Source organism: Lagopus leucura, unplaced genomic scaffold (assembly GCF_019238085.1).
Source record: "Lagopus leucura isolate 7727_CA_CO unplaced genomic scaffold, USGS_WTPT01 Super-Scaffold_100024, whole genome shotgun sequence".
Taxonomy (NCBI): Eukaryota; Metazoa; Chordata; class Aves; order Galliformes; family Phasianidae; genus Lagopus; species Lagopus leucura.
Window position 1 is genome coordinate 761,644 of NW_024962276.1, and position 15,794 is coordinate 777,437.

The window sequence follows — 15,794 nt, forward strand, 5'->3', positions numbered from 1 at the left end:
GGAGGATGGTAATGGATGGCCCTCAGACCCCACCCCCTCCTCCCTCCTCCACCTCCTCCCTCACCTTGTAGGCACTCAGGGAACCTCTTTACCCCCTGCTCCCCTTCATCCCTTCCATACATTCCCTGGATCCACATGGGTGGTTAAAGCATGTCCTGGATCGGCCAGATGGCCGATTCTCTTTTCTTACATGCTTTTGCCATCAGAAAGTTGTTAACCTCCCCTCTTGTCCTGCTCTTCGGGTCACTTTGGGCAGGGTCCTTGAAGGGGCAGGAGCTGCTTTGGGCACCCTGACCCCATTGTCACCCTGCTGCAAAACGAGGTTGTACCTCTGTTACGCAGAGAGCCTTAAGTCGCCTTCATCAATATCAATCATCATAATGCCAACATGGGAATGGAGAAGTGCCTGAGTTTCCCTGGCTGCATTAGTTTGCCTTCTGGAGCACACTGGTGGCCATGCCCACTGTTCCCTGCCCAGGACAGCTGGCCAGGCTGCTTGCTGTGACCTCAGAGCAGCTGACTTGGCTTGGTGCCCCTCACCCATCTCTGTGCTTGCATCCTCAGCAGGAAAACCCCAGTGCTCAAGCTCCAATACCAGCTCCAGCCTGTCTTCCTTCCCTTAGCTCTGCTTCGTTTCATGTGATTTTGATCACATCCTTAAAAAAAACCCACACCCACCCAAAGCCAGCCTTCCCACAAGCGTTTCCAGGGCAGAGATATTTTAGTGCAGCAAGTCTCTGATGTGAGTTTATGATGTCCTATTTTAGGTCCCTTGCCAGCGCTGGCACCGTGGCTCCCTTCAACCCTTTGGCAACGCTCGCGGTGGGAGGAAATGTTTTTGGGGAGGGAGAGGAAATCTCTGCTCCTTCCCCGTGCTGTGCTACCCCTATGGCTGCTGAAGCTCCAGCCAGCACCAGCTCTCCCTTCCCAGAAGCCAAATGAATGCTCTGCACCCTTCCCTGGACCAACCCTGTGAGGTCCTCCTGCCCCTTCATCTCTGTGCCATGGGGCATCCAGATTTTTGATCAAGCCGCTGCCTCTGTTTCCTTCCCACTCCTTGCACCATCGCTGTGGCACAAGAGCATTAAAACCCCAGGCGCTGGTTGCAGGATGGCTTTTCAGACATGTAAAGGATTTGGGATGCTGTGGCACTCGTGATGAGACTTTGGATCTTCCTCCTCTAATGGGTTTCAGTAGACCCAAAACCACAGCGTCGCTGTGTGTGAATGCTCTTCTCCTTCTTGAAAAGGTGGATGGAGCACTGAGGAATTACTCTGATGTTGGCCAATGGGCCACAAACCATCAATTGGAGAAGTGTTTTGGGATTCCTCTGCTCAAACACTTTTCTCTGGCTCCTCTCACAGCTGATGGAAACCCTCAGCCCAGATGAGTGACTTGACTCCAGTTTCCAAACTACGCTGTGTTTTTTGCCATACATTCTCCTCACCAATAGCCTCACAAAACCCATGGAGAGCATCCGGCGTGACAAGCAGTCCCTCAGCACCCTTGGCAAACGCAGCTGTTCCTTCCCTGCCATGATGAGGTGACAAATGACATCAGCATGAAGTCCAGGGAGTGAGTGGAGGTGACAGTGATGACGTCCCGCTGAGAGCAGGGATGGGGTAAACGCTGCTGGGTCTCCAGCAGGGACTACAGGCCTCTGCTGTTGGCTGTATTTGGAGAAACAGCACCATCTATTTGCAGCACTATTTGATGTGTGCCTTTGCTTGCAGAGAACAAAATGCCTCCTGGCGGAACCAGGTGCCTGTGACCCATACTGTGCTGCCCAGTGGGGAAGATGTCACCTCTGAGCTGCTGCCCAGACTTTGCTCTGAGTGTAGGGCAGGCAGTGGGAGTTGAGTGATGTGTGCACAAGCAGCAGAGGAGGAAGCAGGCACGAGAGGTCCATGAAGAGGTTAGACAGCTCTGCACTGGGGCCTTCATCTGATTTTTAGCCCTGCCCCTGCTCTCCTCCGCAGGGACATTGGGGCACCCATCCTGAGTTCCCCTCCTTCCCCAGCCATACATCTCCCCATAGCAGCCTCAGAGGCCTTGGACAGCAGAAGGTTGGGTGCCCTTGCACCGGTCAGTGTCCTTGGCTTTCTGCAGAGCCTTTTCGGCAAGCCATGAGCCCAGAAAAGGTGTTGGCATCCCAAAATCCAGGGGGAAGAAAACCAGCCAGCCTACCCATGGCTTTGCTCTGGCTGAGAAAGCTGCTCCCACCGCAGTCTGTCCCCAGGTGGGTGAGAGCAGTGTGCCAGGACCACCTCCCAGCTCTTCCTTTCCAGCTTTACCACAGACTTGGAGGGAATGAGAAAGCTCTGCTCTATTAAACCTGCTGGGAAAAGGAAAGGCATCAGAAGCTCCGGGGCAGCAATCACTACTTCCTCTTGCTGCTTCTCATCCTGCTTTCTATCAGGCTCAGCCCCTGCTTCTTGATGTCCTCCCGGGTGGGAACCGGGTCGTGGTCTTCATCAACAAAATCAGAGGGAGCTGAGGGAGAAAGCAGGGAGGAGTGGGCTTAGGGGGTTGTGAGGCTTCCTCTGCCATGCCTGCATCCCCAGGGAGAGCCACCAATCTCAGAGGGTTGGTAGCATCTCCAGCACAGGTGCTGCCCTCTGGGTTTTCCCTTCTCAGCATCCCCTGACCCTAATCCTAACCCTAACCCTAATCTCCTGGCACCGCAGTGGTTCATCCCTGACACTGCTGGGGCTTCCCATAGAGGGCTGGAGCCATGGGGTGCTGGTCACAGGTCCTGCTTTGATCATAAAAAGGTGGTAAGCAGCTGAAAACTCAACTCCTCCAAGTGTCCCACAGGAGGTGAGGCTTTATAGAGCCAAGCACTGGTTTGTTTTCCCACTCAGGTGATGCTGAAATCCCTTATTTGGCTGATGAAGACACACAGCAACCCCACCCCCTGCCCCAGAGCTGCTCTGCTTGCTTCCTAATAGGGTTCAGCACTCACCCACCCGCTCACCAGCTGCCTTTACTCTTCTCCAGTCCCAAAACCTACCCTCAAAGCCTTGCAGACAGACACAGTTCATGGGTTGGGGTCTGATGGGACAGAGGAAGGCAGCACAGGACACCCAGATGTCCCACAGCCACTGGGCACATGTCCCTGCTGTGCTCACTTACCTTGCACCCCTGAGCCTATATCCTCCAAGGGAATCTTCAGGTTCCATGGCTCTCTCGCAGTCGTTTTCTCCATTAAATTCCTGACCTTCACAAAAGTCTGTGAAAGACTTAGAATTAATTGCTGAAGGGAAGGCGGGTGTTAGGACATGAGGAGTGTCCCACCTTGATGTCCCTTGGGAAGAGGACACTCCACAGTGTCCAGCACTATCCTGCCCTTTCCCCAGGGTCACCTCCATTCTTCCAGCAGGGAGGACATCTTGGGTTGTGCCACAGAGCCACAAGTGGAGACCCCCAAAGACCAGAGCAAGGACAGAGCATCCAAGCACCTCATTGTCCTCATCAGGGCTGTAGCTGTGGGCAGGCAGGGAGCTCACTCGCTGGGCCAGGTGCTGCAGCTTCTGCCTGCAGTGCTGCAGCTTCTCATCCACCCCTTTGAACTCGACGGTGAGATCCTGCAGGTAGAGAGAAAGACAACCACGATGGGAACAGCGAGTTGCTTTTGGTGATGGTGGCTGCACCAAGTGCCACAGTGATGCACTGCAGCATTGAACGCTCATCCCTGGAGGTGTGCAAGGCCAGGCTGGATGGACCCTGGGCAGCCTGAGCTGGTGGAGGACACTCAATCCACGGCAGGAGGGTTGGAATGGCCTTCGAGATCCCCTCCAACCCATCCTGTGGTAGTAAGAAATGATTCTTGCCATGGGTCTTGCACTGGGGAGAGGACACACGGTGGGGACAGGCAGGAGGAGCTGGTGGCACTGTGTCCCCAGCTCCCCTGCACACCCCATACCTGCTCAGGCACGTTGATGCCATGCAGACGGATGATGAGGTTGTCGATGCCGTTCTCAAACTGCAGCAGCAGCTCCTGGTTCCTCACATACTGGGCTCGTGCCTGCTCCAGCCGGGCCTCCTCCTGCTGCAGGCGCTCCCGTAGCTCTGCCTCCAGCTTCCTGCAGCTGCCCAGACCCACACACGTCCCTCTGGGTGTCCATGTGCAGACATACCCCAACGTGCTGTACAGGCTGCCCACGTGGACCCAACACTATGGAGCAGAGCGGGCTCAAGGCCCAGTGATGCCACCTCGCAGAGCAGAATGGGAAGAAGAGTCCTGCATGTGCCCAGCAGTGTGCTGGGACTGGGCAGGCTGGGTTTGAGGGGTATCTCCACTTCACGGCTTCAGGACCTGCTGCCACCAAGGCTCTGCAGGACCTCATCCATCCCTCCTCGCCTTGCGTCCCTGCTGTCCCAGCTTTGGGTGCTCTGCTGGGAGGAGCACCCTACTGAACAAAGCTCCTGGTGCAGGAGGACCTATTGGGACATGGACGTCCCCGTGCCCAGGTGATAGGAGAACGTGTCAATACTGCCCAGAGCATCTGCATCTGGCTGTGTCCCGAGGCCATGGCAGCACCTGATAGCACTTGGGGGCTGGTGGAACTTCAGCTTGGCGTGCTTCAGCTCCAGTTCCTGCAGCGTGTCCTTCAGTGCCCACCGCTTCTCCTTGCAGGCTCTGATGTGCTGCTCCAGCTCTGCTGTGGACTTCTGCTGTGCCAGCAGCCTGCTGGTGATGTCCTGCCAAGGGACGGTGCAGGGGCTCAGCCACGAGGACAGAACCTCAGATGAGACCACGAGCAGAGGGCTCAGCTGCTGGCAGAAGGGTTTTGCCCAGGGTGGGTTGTTCCCTTACCCAGACACGGGAGCACTGCACCGCAGCCTTGGCCTTCTCCACCTCCGCCGTCACAAAGGACTCGTGCTCAATCTGTGACCTAGTGGCTTGTACCTGGGAGCCTGGGTGGGAGGAAGGGCACCAGGGGATGGAACCCTCCTCCTCCTCCTCAAACCCGAGCCCTAACCCTGTGCACTGCCAAGTACTCACCCAGCGCTGAGTCCTGCATCAGCAGGGAGGGGAAGTCCACAGCCAGGTCATACCTGGCTTGCTGAAAGAACATCCATTGTCACCACTGTGCTGCTTGCACCCAGGGAGGGTGGTCCGAGCTGCTGCCCTGCCCCAGCTGCCACCCACTCACCGCTCTTGAGTGCTTTTTGCTTGCCTCCTTGAGCCACAGCCAGTCGGTTTGCACCTTCTGGGCAGACAGGATGCGGTGTCTGTGCTCCTCCTCTGCCAAGAATCGGGTTTCCAGCATGGCCAGGTCCTTCTGGAGCACAGCAGAGCCGGAGAGAAAGGAAAAGTCAAAGCTGGAAGGACCTTTGTGGGCCAGCTGGACTTCTGGGATGGCCAAAGCAGACTGCTGTGTAAAGGGGCTGTGTAGGAAAGCAGGAAGGACAGAGGGCACGTAGGGCCCAGCCCAGGGCAGCTGACAGCCAGATACAGAGGAGTTATGAAGGCATCTGCATGCCATGGGCAATCCCAGCTTTTTGCTGAAATAAATTTCTGCAATTTACTCCAGGAAGATGTACTAGCCTGGACAAATGGGGCCATTTGTGCTAAGCCACTGTGGGGATTTGGGACATTGGAGAAGGGCCCAAGGTGACGTGGGGCTGTTCTCACCTTGGTAATGTCACTGGCTCTGAGAGCACCTGAAGCCATCAGCTCCCTGTCCTGCACCTCCCTGTGGTACGCCCCAGCCATGGTGTACAGCAGCTCCAGATGCAGAAGCAGATAGTCCAGCTCCTGCAGCACAGAGCCACTGCATGTCACCCATGAGACGTGGGTCAAACAAACCTCTGTGAGGCGTCCTCAGCAGAGGAGCAGCCCTATCACACAGTGGGGACAGTGAGGGGCAGCTCACCCTCTTCAGGACATCCCGCAGTGCCAGGTACAGCGTGGTCACCTTCTGCCCAGCGTGGATTTTCATGTGCATCTTCTCAATGCTGTTCTCCAGCTGGCGAATCATCTACGGGGTGGGACATGGGGTGACCCGGCGTGCTGAGCCTGGGCAGCGCTGGGATTGGGAAGGATCTGTGTACCTGCACTTGCTCCTGGTGCCTCTTGTCATCGATCCTGACATCCACCAGCTGCTGCAGCTGCCACCGCAGGGCATCCCGAGCCTGGCTCCTCCGCTTCACCTCGTGCAGCAGCATGTTGCAGGCATTCACCCGGTCGAAGATGCTGCTCCGGAGCTTCTCTCGGGCCCCCTGGATGGGCATGCAGGAGCTCGTGGGCTGGACGTGCCTGAACCTCATTCCAGGGCAGAAGTCAGAGGCTTGGGGACTTGGGGACACTGGGACATGGTGAGTCCCAGGCTGGGCTGAGTGTGGGAGAGCTTTGCCCCAAGCAGCAGAGCAAGGCAGAAGTGGGTGCTGATGGCTTTCTAGAGCCAGGACTTTGCAGGATGCAGAATGCAGATCCAGGACCGAGCGAGCATCAATTAAAATAAATCGATCGCGCCCCAGATATAGATGCTGGCAGCATGTGATGGCACTGCTCTGCCCTTGCAAGAGACCCCTGGGCAAAGCAGATCCTCTGGGATGCCCTGGCTCCTCTGGCATAGTCCATGGGCATCTAGCCAGGCTGTGAGCTTGGGACGGGCAGAGAGCATGCTGCTCCCCAGGGTGCAGCCCTGCAGGAGCCCAGCAGACAATGCAGGCAGGACAGCCATAGCTCTGCTGGGGAGCTGCTCAAAGAGCTGGAAGATATCTATACTGATGGCTCCCACAACAAAACAAGCATTTCTCATGGGATGCGACCCGTGCAAACCCTAGGTCTCACAGCACCAGCCCTGGGGGGGGGATGCTGGCTCAAGGACTCCTGTGAGCACCTGTTCCCAGCTGCTGCCAGGCAGACCCTTCCTGTTACCTGCACAGTTTTGCCACACAAGTACTTCTGCGCTCTGCAAAACTCAGACATGATGCGCTGGTCATGCTGCAGGCAGGAGAGGGACAGAGAGATCAGTGTCTGTCAGGGCACCGTCACTGCCTGCTGCTGCTCTACACAGCTGGCGTTTGCTCCTGGAGGGACCCAGCAGAGGAGCAGGGGGGCATCTGTTAGGAATGGCAGGTACCTTCTGGGCAATGTCCAGTGCATGGATGTCCTCCCGCAACGTCCCGTGCAGCCGGGAAAGCAGATCTTTGTTCTGCCTACGCTTTTCCTCAGACAACTGCCTGGAAAACTTTTTTCCTTGCTCTGCAGGATGTTAAGGAGCTGTTAGTGCCACACCACCCACTGCTGCTGCCCCACGTTGAACACGAGTCCCCTCCTCTGCCCCAGAGGCTTGGGAAATGGGGAAAGGACAGTGGCCAGGCAGAGACATGGGACACTGGGCCAAATGCTGCTTCCCTAGTGCCTAGGCTGCACTGAGCCCCAGTGGCAGCCTGATGCCCCCTTTCTCCAGTCACTGCGCCCACGGGAACAGGAAGCCGCTGCAGATTCTGTCTCCTGTGGGACTGTCACCCATTTTGTTTGAGCGCCACACTGGAGACCAATGTCCAAAGCCACCACGGTCACTACCCCTCAACCAGTGCACGCATTCCTGCACCCCAGAGCCCCCACGGATTCAGCTCTGCACAGGCCGTCCCTGCAATGCAATGTAAGAGCAGCACCTTGCAAGGCAATGATGTTGCGCAGCTCCTGGATCTGCTGGTTCATGTCTGCCCTGCGGCCCTGCATGGTGCCAGCAGTCCTGCCTGCGGATTCAGAGTGTGTGCGACAGTTGCTGCAGCCCCCGTCTGTTGGAAGCAGTCTGTGACCTCAAACAGAACCAGCACCACGGCTCCTCCAGGCGCTGCACGCCCTGCGCCGGCCTTCTGGCACCCCCTGCTTGCTCACTGCCCCGACAGCTCCAGCACAGCACTCACAGCCCCTTCCTCTCCGCTTCTGCAGGGCTCAGAGCAACCTCTAAGCAATTACTGAGCTCTGACAAGCAAGGACGCAGACTGAGACCACGCTCACCACCCAGTCACCATGACTACGGCAGTTCCAACCTGCCCAGCCCCACCAGGAACCAGGGCACACCCAGAAGGAAGGGCTGCTTTACTGCAGGGGCATCTCAGCACTGTACAGAGGATGGCTTGGGACCATCAGATCAGGAAAGATGAGTTATTGCCTGCTAATTGTTCACTGCATTCTTCTTGTCCCCCCTCCCCCCTTGATTCAGCTCCCATTTCTCCCTCGTGAGAAATTCAGAGTCTGTGTGACAATTTTTTGTCTCACCTCAAAGCTGCCTGCACAACAGAGATGACTGTTATGATCTGTGTAAGTATCTTTGGAAATCTCTGTTAATTAGCCCTGGAACCGTTACGCTCCTTCTTGAAATGGGCAAAAGTCAAAAATGGAAAGAACAGCTGCCAATACTGGTATTTATTTTGATGCCTACCATCCATTCTTGCTGAAATACAAACATGACAAGAAATGCGAGCATGTTTATAAATAAAATCAAGCTCCCTCTACCAGAGAAAATCCTCAGCATTTGATGTGTAGAAAAAGACTATCTGGAAACTGACTTCCTAGCACCAAGCTCATAAATCAGCTTAGATTACGTTTCTGTAACTCGAGGACCTTAACCTGCAGCCATCCTCTTGCACTCTAAGAGCATAAAACCCAAAGAAATTACACAACTGTGAAATCAAATCAACCAACACGACGCTAAATGAGGTTCTTGCTCAGCATCTCTTTTGCAGATTTATGGATTACATCTTAATTCCAAGTGCCAGGGACAGGTTACATAGCAGCATTTCCACCCTTTTCATAAAGAATGCACAAGAAGACAGGCAGTTAAGGGCTTGCACACATGGGGAAAGTTGCCTGCTTATCCACACAGGTCCAGATCTCCACGTTTAAACTGTCCACCTCACAAGTACATCAATTACACCTCTAAACTCTCCTAGGCAGCGTTTAAGCAGGACAGCAAGTTGTCCTGGGGGCAACAGAAAGCATTTTAAAACTGATCAAATGGTTCAAGAATCTCCATCTCACTACCCTTCAGCAAAACGCAGGCTCCACATTGGCAAGTCATCCCAAAACTGCTGAGGAAATCAAATCCAACCTTGCACAAGCTCACGTTCACAGGCTGCAATTTCAAAAATGAAGCCCCTCACTGAGGATCTAGGCTCCTTCTCATCTGACATTTCGAATCTTTCTCTGGTTGACTTCAACTCCTCCCCACATCAACTCACAGCATCTGTCAGTGGTACAAAGGAAAAGGTCACGTGAAGAGTACAAACCAGAGCTCCGTTTAATTGTCATAGAAAAGGTAAATTACCAGCAAGGAATGAACAGAGCACAGATTCATTTGAAGCAGAGATCCAGTGGTCGGCCAGCTCGCAAATCCCAACTCCTGTGTATTATCAGCATGAAAACAGGCTCATGAATACCAAAGGCTCCCCTGAAACTCCTGCAGGCTCAGCCTTCAGACACACAGGGCTGTGTACCAGGTATTTTTTATTGTATTTTTAGTATCTTTCCAGCTTCTGTCCTCTTTTCCCCCTCTTGTTTGAGATTCCCAATTTAAACTTGAAAGCACTCGTTTGGCACAGCTGAAAGAAGCCTTCACAAAGCCACACAGAGCGCTGGGCCTGGGAGCCGCTGGAAATGCTGTGCTAGAAAGAAGCATAGAAAGCCACAGGATAAAGGACAGCTACCACGAGGGAAGGAGGGCCCAACAAAAGCCTGTCTGGCACAACAGCCAGAGGCCACTGCCTGGGAGAGATCCGCTTCATTTCATCCCTTGAATGACAACAGCTCAGAAATGCAGCCTATGCCTTCAGCCTCCAAACGCAGCACTGCAGCCAGGGGCAGCTCCTATGCTACAACAAAAATAGTCCTTTCTTTCTGTATCTGTAATACATAAATAGACGATAATTATTATTTCTTTTTTTCCTCACCAATGTAGCTAAATATATTTTATGAATAAATTATTTGGAGAACGTTTTTTCTAAGTTAGCAAGTACTGTTATACCCAGTGATAGGAAATACACAAGAACGGTCCTTTAAATTACTGTAATTATTAAGCAGCCAATTATGGGTGTCTACATCAGTTTTCATGCTGCCAAGAGATCAGCAGACACGACCCACGCTTTGCACTTGCCTGAAAGTGAAAATGAGTCTCTCTTTCCCTCTCCCTACATCCAAACCCCCCTGTGCAGCCTTCCACTCAGCACTGACAGCTCAAAGCAAACGTGTTTGGCACCCTATCAGTCAAACACCTCCATCAGCAACCCTTAACATTCACCAAAGCTAAACTCCCTATCGAGTCTTAATTCTCATTAGTGCAACTCTGACACCAAAGGTTCCTACAGGCAAATCACCTGTAAACCAAGTGGAAAATGATTTAAAAAATAAAAAACACCAAACCACTGCATGGAAAAACCCAAAGGGTTCGTGTGTGTCAGAAGGTATTTGGCAGCGAGGGGTTGGAGAAACAAAACAAGAAGGCTCAACAGAAAGGAGCGGCTAATGCCAGTTGTTTGCAGTGCTCCAGAAGGGCTTTTTTGTTATTCAGGGCTTTTTTTTGTTATTCAAGCTTTTCATCTCCTTCCTCCACATCTTTCAGACTGAGCACTTCCAGCGTTCCCTTCCCTTTGGTCTCAGACCGGATCAGCTCGTCAATCTCTCTGAAGCAGCCCGGGTCAATAAGGCACACCTGAAATACACCACAGACCATCAGTCAAGCAATAGTATTTGATTCTCATCAATTTCTCAAGGCCTTTTTAAATTTTCCTTTAAAAACTGTTATTGTTCAGTTACTAAGAAGGACTTGGTTACTTTGAAGAGTTGATAAGCAATCTGTATCAAGTCACCTTCACAAAAGCTTTCAGTTCCAGCACAGTCAGGATTCTGGACACTTGGACAGTTGGGTTTCTAAATTCTTAACTGTTTTTACCAATACCAAATTTGCTGTACCACAAACTGCTTTTAAAAAGCTAACTATTGCCAAAATACAGGCCAGAACCACCAAATAATTAACAGGAAAATTCCATATATGCAGAGAAACTCATCAACGTGACAGGACCATGACTGCTAAGGGAAACTACACTGTGCTTCTCCTCAACCTGAACCAGCCACCTCTGTGCCACAAAACGACTTCCAATCTCTGTGTACAGAGAACTACCACAGATCTCTGGTAGCCTTGCAGTTTATCTGAACAACTTCCCCACATTAATTCTACGCTGCACAGGTGAAATCACATATGAAAGCCAAGATCTGCTATATCACTTACAATTTCTAACTGATCATGAAAATCTTCGTTCTCAATAACTTTAATCAGTGGCTTGAGCTTCTCTTTCAGTTTTTTCCCCTCCTTTACTGGAAGAATAAATCGTAACCTCATGTGAGCACGTTCAATTTGCATGGTCTCCTTTAACTGTCTGATCACTTCCAGTGCCTGCAGAGACATTCAGAAAAGGATAAAGAGCATTTAAACGCCACAGAGATCAAAACTTGTCATTTACATCATCATCAGAAGTTGCTCCTACTCATCATTCAGCTTCCAGCCAGTTGAGAAACCCTTGTGACAGCTTTGAACCACAGGGCTTTTTTACTCCTGCGAGATCCATAGCAAAACTTCACTTGAAGGCAACACCTCTGAGTGCAAGCTGATTTTTAGGGAATACCAACCTGCTGCTTCGTGCTCTTGTTTGGTTTGACAGAGTAGTGAATATCCTTCATGGCTCTTTCTATAAGGATTACAGTGTATGGCCTCTTCGTCTCAGGGTTCACACATTTGTCAGCCACAATAGTTGCAATGTCCCTAAACATCTGCTCCAGCTGTGTTTGTCGTTCTTTGTCTGATACCTGCAACTCCCCTTTTGACAGAATCTGTAGAGTTAATTAAAAATAAAGAGGTTAATAAATGCCAAACATTTCAGTGAAAAGCCTAATGTGATAAATTTAACAACTGCTGGAAAGTTTTGGTTAGACACCAAGAGCAGAAAAAGAATAAGTGTATCAACCATGACACACAGTGGTGGAAAGATGTCAGGGGAAAAAGCCACAGCAGCAGCACTATCTGGCTGCTACGAGCTCTCCCTGAAGCCTCATCCTCTCCAGGCTGAAGAAGCCCAACTCCCTCAGCCTGTCTGCATAGGAGCGATGCCCCAGCCCTCTGAGCATCCTTGCAGCTCATCTGTGTCTGCAGAGAACAGTGCATGAAAGCAGTACAGAATAATCAGAACTCTCATCTAAGAGATGTATAAATTTAACACTACACCAAAGAGCTCCATCTTTCAACAGATAAATCATTCTTCTGCATACATCAACACTTCATTCTACGAAAGCCTTCCAGTAACACACCAACCCACCAGGTCTGCACACCATGTGTATCTCCAAGCTTTTATAAACATACTGCAAAGTGCACAGAACCTACCACTTTACAGATTTCTGTTTGGTCATCTGTTCCAAATGCCCGGACCAGATCTTCCTTCTTTGCCACCTGGCCTTTAGAAACATTAACAAACACTGTGTGGGTCTGCAGGACCTCGTCAATATCCTTCTCCCTAGTGAAGGAAAGCAGCATTAGAAAGGGCTGTGGGGTGACAACGAGCTCGGGGTGGGGAGGAATGAATCCTATTGCTAAGGGCTGAGACAGTGGCCCTTGGGCACTGCTGCCAAGGCTGCGGGGAGCAGCTGGGTGGAGGCAGCCGGCTGAGGCAATCCCTGGGCTTCTTCAGACCCACAGCTGCGTCCCGCAGGCACCTTCCTTCTGCAAACTGAGAGCCTTTTCCCCTCGCATCGGAGGCCTCCCTTCCTCACAGCCGATCCCACGGGAGCCGCCCCCTCCCTTAAACTTGAACCCACCACGGACTTCCAACCTCCCAGTCTTCACCGGGGGCTTTCCCTTCCTCTCAACGCATGCCTCTCACTGGCGGCTTCCCCTTTCAAACCGGGATTCCCCCCACAAAGCCGGCCCTCCCCCTCCAAACAGGGCCCTACGGAGGCCTTCCCTTCCACACCGGTCCCACCGCAGGCTCCCCCTCTCGCAGCCAGGCCCCACGCGAAGCCTCCTCCCCCCCCCCACAGCCGGGCTTTCAAGGCACTCACGCTCCGCTGCGCCAGCCCATGACTTTGTTACGGTAACATGCGATCTCGAAGCGCTTTCCGGCGCGCCGTGCCCGCACCACGGCCACATTGGTGAGGCGGATCTGGTTGGTGGGGGTGAAGATGGACATGGCGGCGGCTTGGCCGGGCTGCGCCCCCGCGTCACTCACGGCATTTGGGAGGTGGGACTTCCGGTCAGTGCATCTTTTCATTGGTAGCTCTGTCCGCAGTCCCCGCCTATCCGCGCACAGGAAAAAGCCGTCCGATGGGAAACGGGAGAGCGCGGCGGGGCCGGAAGGGAATGGAGGTGGCACATGGCGGGCGGTGGGTGCGCGGGGCTGGAGGGTGGGGTAATTAACTAATTGTATGGGTGTAGTGGGGTAATGAGTTACGGGCTGGGCTCCTTTAGAGGAGTGTGCTTGGGGTAACTGGCGGAAAGGTGATTAGTGTGTGTGTAGGGGGCCCTGAGAGGGGAGTGGGAGGGCAGAGGGTCCAACCCCCAGTGGGGTAATTAGGGGTGGGTGGAGGGACTGACCTCGGAGGGAGGTGGGGGCGTAGATAGGGGCATAGGTGTAGGCATAGGGTCTCCTGAGGGGGTTCATGGGTGCGTTGGGTTATGGGAATGGCAGGGTTGCACAGCGGGGCAGTTATTGCCATATAACTTTAGTGGGGAAATGTGGGGCTGAGGCACGGTGCTTAGGAGCAGGAGATGCCCTGGCTGGGTTCCTCATCCAGAGTTGTGAGGGTGAAGCGGTGGTTCACTAGAACTAGGGGAGCTCCACAGGTCTCATTTGACCCCTACAATTCTATGGTTCAAGTCAGTTAGTAACAGTCTCAATAGCTATGAATTAAGCCTCACCTGTGCTGCCTGGGAAAGCACTTGAGTTTGAATCTAGATTTCAGTTGCTGTGAAATACTCAATCTCTGAGCCTATAAACAAACAAACAAACAAACAAAAAAACAGAATCATGGGAGGGCTGCAGACAGCTGCAGGGTGCCACGATCTGTTTCTCATGCAATAGGTGTTGCAAGTGAGCCTTATTCAGGCTCTTGATTTTTATTCCTATGCAATAAGTAATTGCAGGGGTTGCACAAACAGCACTGCTGGCTGCAAGATCATGTGGTTGAAATTTAGTGTGAGAGAACCATAGCCATGGGGTTGGCTGCTGGGAAGGGGGGTGTCTCCTTTTCTAAAGATATTCAAGATCCATCTGGACAGTTCTCTGTACAGCCTGCTGCAGGGAACAGATATGGGGTTGAACTAGGGGAGCTCCACAGGTCTCATTTGACCCCTACAATTCTATGGTTCAAGTCAGTTCATAACAGTATCAATAGCTATGAATTAAACCTCACCTATGCTGCCTGGGAAAGCACTTGAGTTTGAATCTAGACTTCAGTCTGTTTTTGAAACTCTTATCAAGCCTGTTAGAAGAAGCGTAGTGCCTTGCATGTGCAAGGTCTCTGTTCTGCAGCAGGCTCTCTCAGGATGATTCCCCTCCTTGGAATGTCATTTCCCATCTGCAGAGATCTACATTTGTTGGTTCTGTGTGAAATGAAGGCCAGGAAACTCCAGCTGATGTTTCACAGGGATGTTTTAGGCAGTAGCACTGTACGAATGTTTTCTGCTTTTCTTTGTATCAGAACCTGTCCTAGATCAGAAAAAAACCCAGTATTTCCGTATGATAGCTTAAAATGTTTGCTTGGGTAGGTAGATGGAACTGCATATGCGCTGCTGGGAAGGTGGAGGTTTTTGTTTCAATAGTGGTGGTGTCTTCAGCTGAGAGCTGTTTTCTGCAGAGCCTGAGAATAGTTGATGGCATGAGTTTGTGGGAGTAGTATGGTTTTCTTGTTCTAATTTCATCCTGCTTCTGCTACATATGTGATTTATTCCAGGTTTAGATGTCTCAATGGATACGTGGAATTTTCTCTACACTTGCCTGGTGTCCTTATGGCTGCACAGAATTTACATCTATTCTGTTATGGCTTTTGGGATCAGCCTTTGGATTGCCATTCAGTTCTTCACTACCGAAGCCAAGAGGAAGGTAACTGAGTGCTTAAGTACACTCCTCTGAGAAGAACCCAAAATCTGTGTGTGGAAAGGAGTAGTAGTTACAAGGTGAAGGTGACTGCTTGTGCAGCGCGATATGGTGGGCTCACCTTGGTTCTTGCAAATCCCAGTTGTAGCTTATTTGAAGTTACAACCCCCTGTGTGGATTGTATTGAGTGTGGATAACAACAATACCTTTGTTCCTCTCATGGCAGAGCAGATCTCAGCTGAGAGCTTCTCACTTTGCTGCAGAGAAGTGCCAGCCTGAGTAGCTCAGTCACAAAGCAAGTTGCTCTGTTTGTGCCCAGTGCATCAGGTTAGTCTTTCCAGTGACCTTAGTGGAAAGACTGAACTAGTTTTAGGATGGGAGTGTTGTGAGCTCATTCAGAATGTTAAAGCCTCCTTATATGCTGGAGTGAAGCTCTGTTGCATGAGGTGGGAGGAATTACTTCTTGGGTTCTGCCAGATCCCGCTGTTGCTCTGGGGTGTGAGATGAGTTTGCAGAGTGGCCTAGTTCAATTAAGTAGTCAGTTAGGCTTTTTTTTTCCTATGAGAGTATAAAGCTAGAATACTTTAATTATTGCATTTGCTTAATGCTGAGAAGCTGGATGCTGGCTTTGTATTTTAAATGCTTTTGGGCAAGTAGGCTGAATGACGCTTTGAGAAGGGATTGAATGAGACACA

General features: G+C 51.9%; 3 protein-coding genes across 8 annotated transcripts in view; 1 reads left to right on the forward strand and 2 right to left on the reverse strand.

Annotated features, from left to right (window-relative positions):
• Positions 1–65: 65 nt before the first annotated feature.
• Positions 66–8,236, reverse strand: CCDC183 (coiled-coil domain containing 183). 5 transcript variants are annotated; one of them, XM_042879839.1, is made up of 14 exons: positions 7,633–8,236; positions 7,095–7,216; positions 6,890–6,955; positions 6,061–6,228; positions 5,883–5,987; positions 5,642–5,764; positions 5,160–5,288; positions 5,009–5,069; positions 4,820–4,920; positions 4,544–4,704; positions 3,926–4,091; positions 3,462–3,587; positions 3,136–3,232; positions 2,246–2,493 (listed from the first exon to the last, which is right to left on the reverse strand). In XM_042879839.1, the coding sequence occupies exons 1-14, from the start codon at positions 7,697–7,699 to the stop codon at positions 2,381–2,383; spliced, it is 1,605 nt and encodes a 534-aa protein (XP_042735773.1). In that variant the 5' UTR covers positions 7,700–8,236; the 3' UTR covers positions 2,246–2,380. The 5 variants fall into 5 exon arrangements, with proteins under 5 accessions (XP_042735770.1, XP_042735768.1, XP_042735771.1 ...); XM_042879836.1 differs by having other exon boundaries at positions 66–2,335; positions 3,136–3,587; positions 7,095–8,236; XM_042879837.1 differs by lacking the exons at positions 6,890–6,955; positions 7,095–7,216; positions 7,633–8,236 and having other exon boundaries at positions 2,100–2,335; positions 6,061–6,713.
• Positions 8,237–9,240: 1,004 nt separating this feature from the next.
• On the reverse strand, positions 9,241–13,243 carry SBDS (SBDS ribosome maturation factor). The gene is made up of 5 exons (XM_042879840.1): positions 13,067–13,243; positions 12,393–12,522; positions 11,645–11,845; positions 11,247–11,411; positions 9,241–10,670 (listed from the first exon to the last, which is right to left on the reverse strand). Exons 1-5 carry the CDS (start codon positions 13,192–13,194, stop codon positions 10,542–10,544), a joined length of 753 nt encoding a protein of 250 aa, XP_042735774.1. The 5' UTR covers positions 13,195–13,243; the 3' UTR covers positions 9,241–10,541.
• Positions 13,244–13,334: 91 nt separating this feature from the next.
• Positions 13,335–15,794, forward strand: part of LOC122184633 (S-adenosyl-L-methionine-dependent tRNA 4-demethylwyosine synthase TYW1-like) — a 77,168-nt gene continuing 74,708 nt past the window's right edge. For both annotated transcript variants that reach the window (XM_042879757.1, XM_042879758.1), the window contains exons 1-2: positions 13,335–13,387; positions 14,957–15,105. In XM_042879757.1, coding sequence (XP_042735691.1) covers positions 13,378–13,387; positions 14,957–15,105 — 159 coding nt within the window. In that variant the 5' untranslated portion in view covers positions 13,335–13,377. The remainder of the gene's footprint in view (positions 13,388–14,956; positions 15,106–15,794) is intronic.

Coding starts and splice junctions, on each gene's coding strand:
- CCDC183 (XM_042879834.1), bottom strand. CDS start 6,582: ATGCCAGAGGAGCCAGGGCATCCCAGAGGATCTGCTTTGCCCAGGGGT. Junction 4,921..5,008: donor GATGCAGGACTCAGCGCTGG/GTGAGTACTTGG, acceptor CCTCCCACCCAG/GCTCCCAGGTACAAGCCACT. Junction 2,336..3,135: donor TATAGGCTCAGGGGTGCAAG/GTAAGTGAGCAC, acceptor TTTTCCCAGCAG/GTTTAATAGAGCAGAGCTTT.
- SBDS (XM_042879840.1), bottom strand. CDS start 13,194: ATGTCCATCTTCACCCCCACCAACCAGATCCGCCTCACCAATGTGGCC. Junction 11,846..12,392: donor AAACAGAAATCTGTAAAGTG/GTAGGTTCTGTG, acceptor TTAACTCTACAG/ATTCTGTCAAAAGGGGAGTT. Junction 11,412..11,644: donor ACAAGAGCACGAAGCAGCAG/GTTGGTATTCCC, acceptor ATGTCTCTGCAG/GCACTGGAAGTGATCAGACA.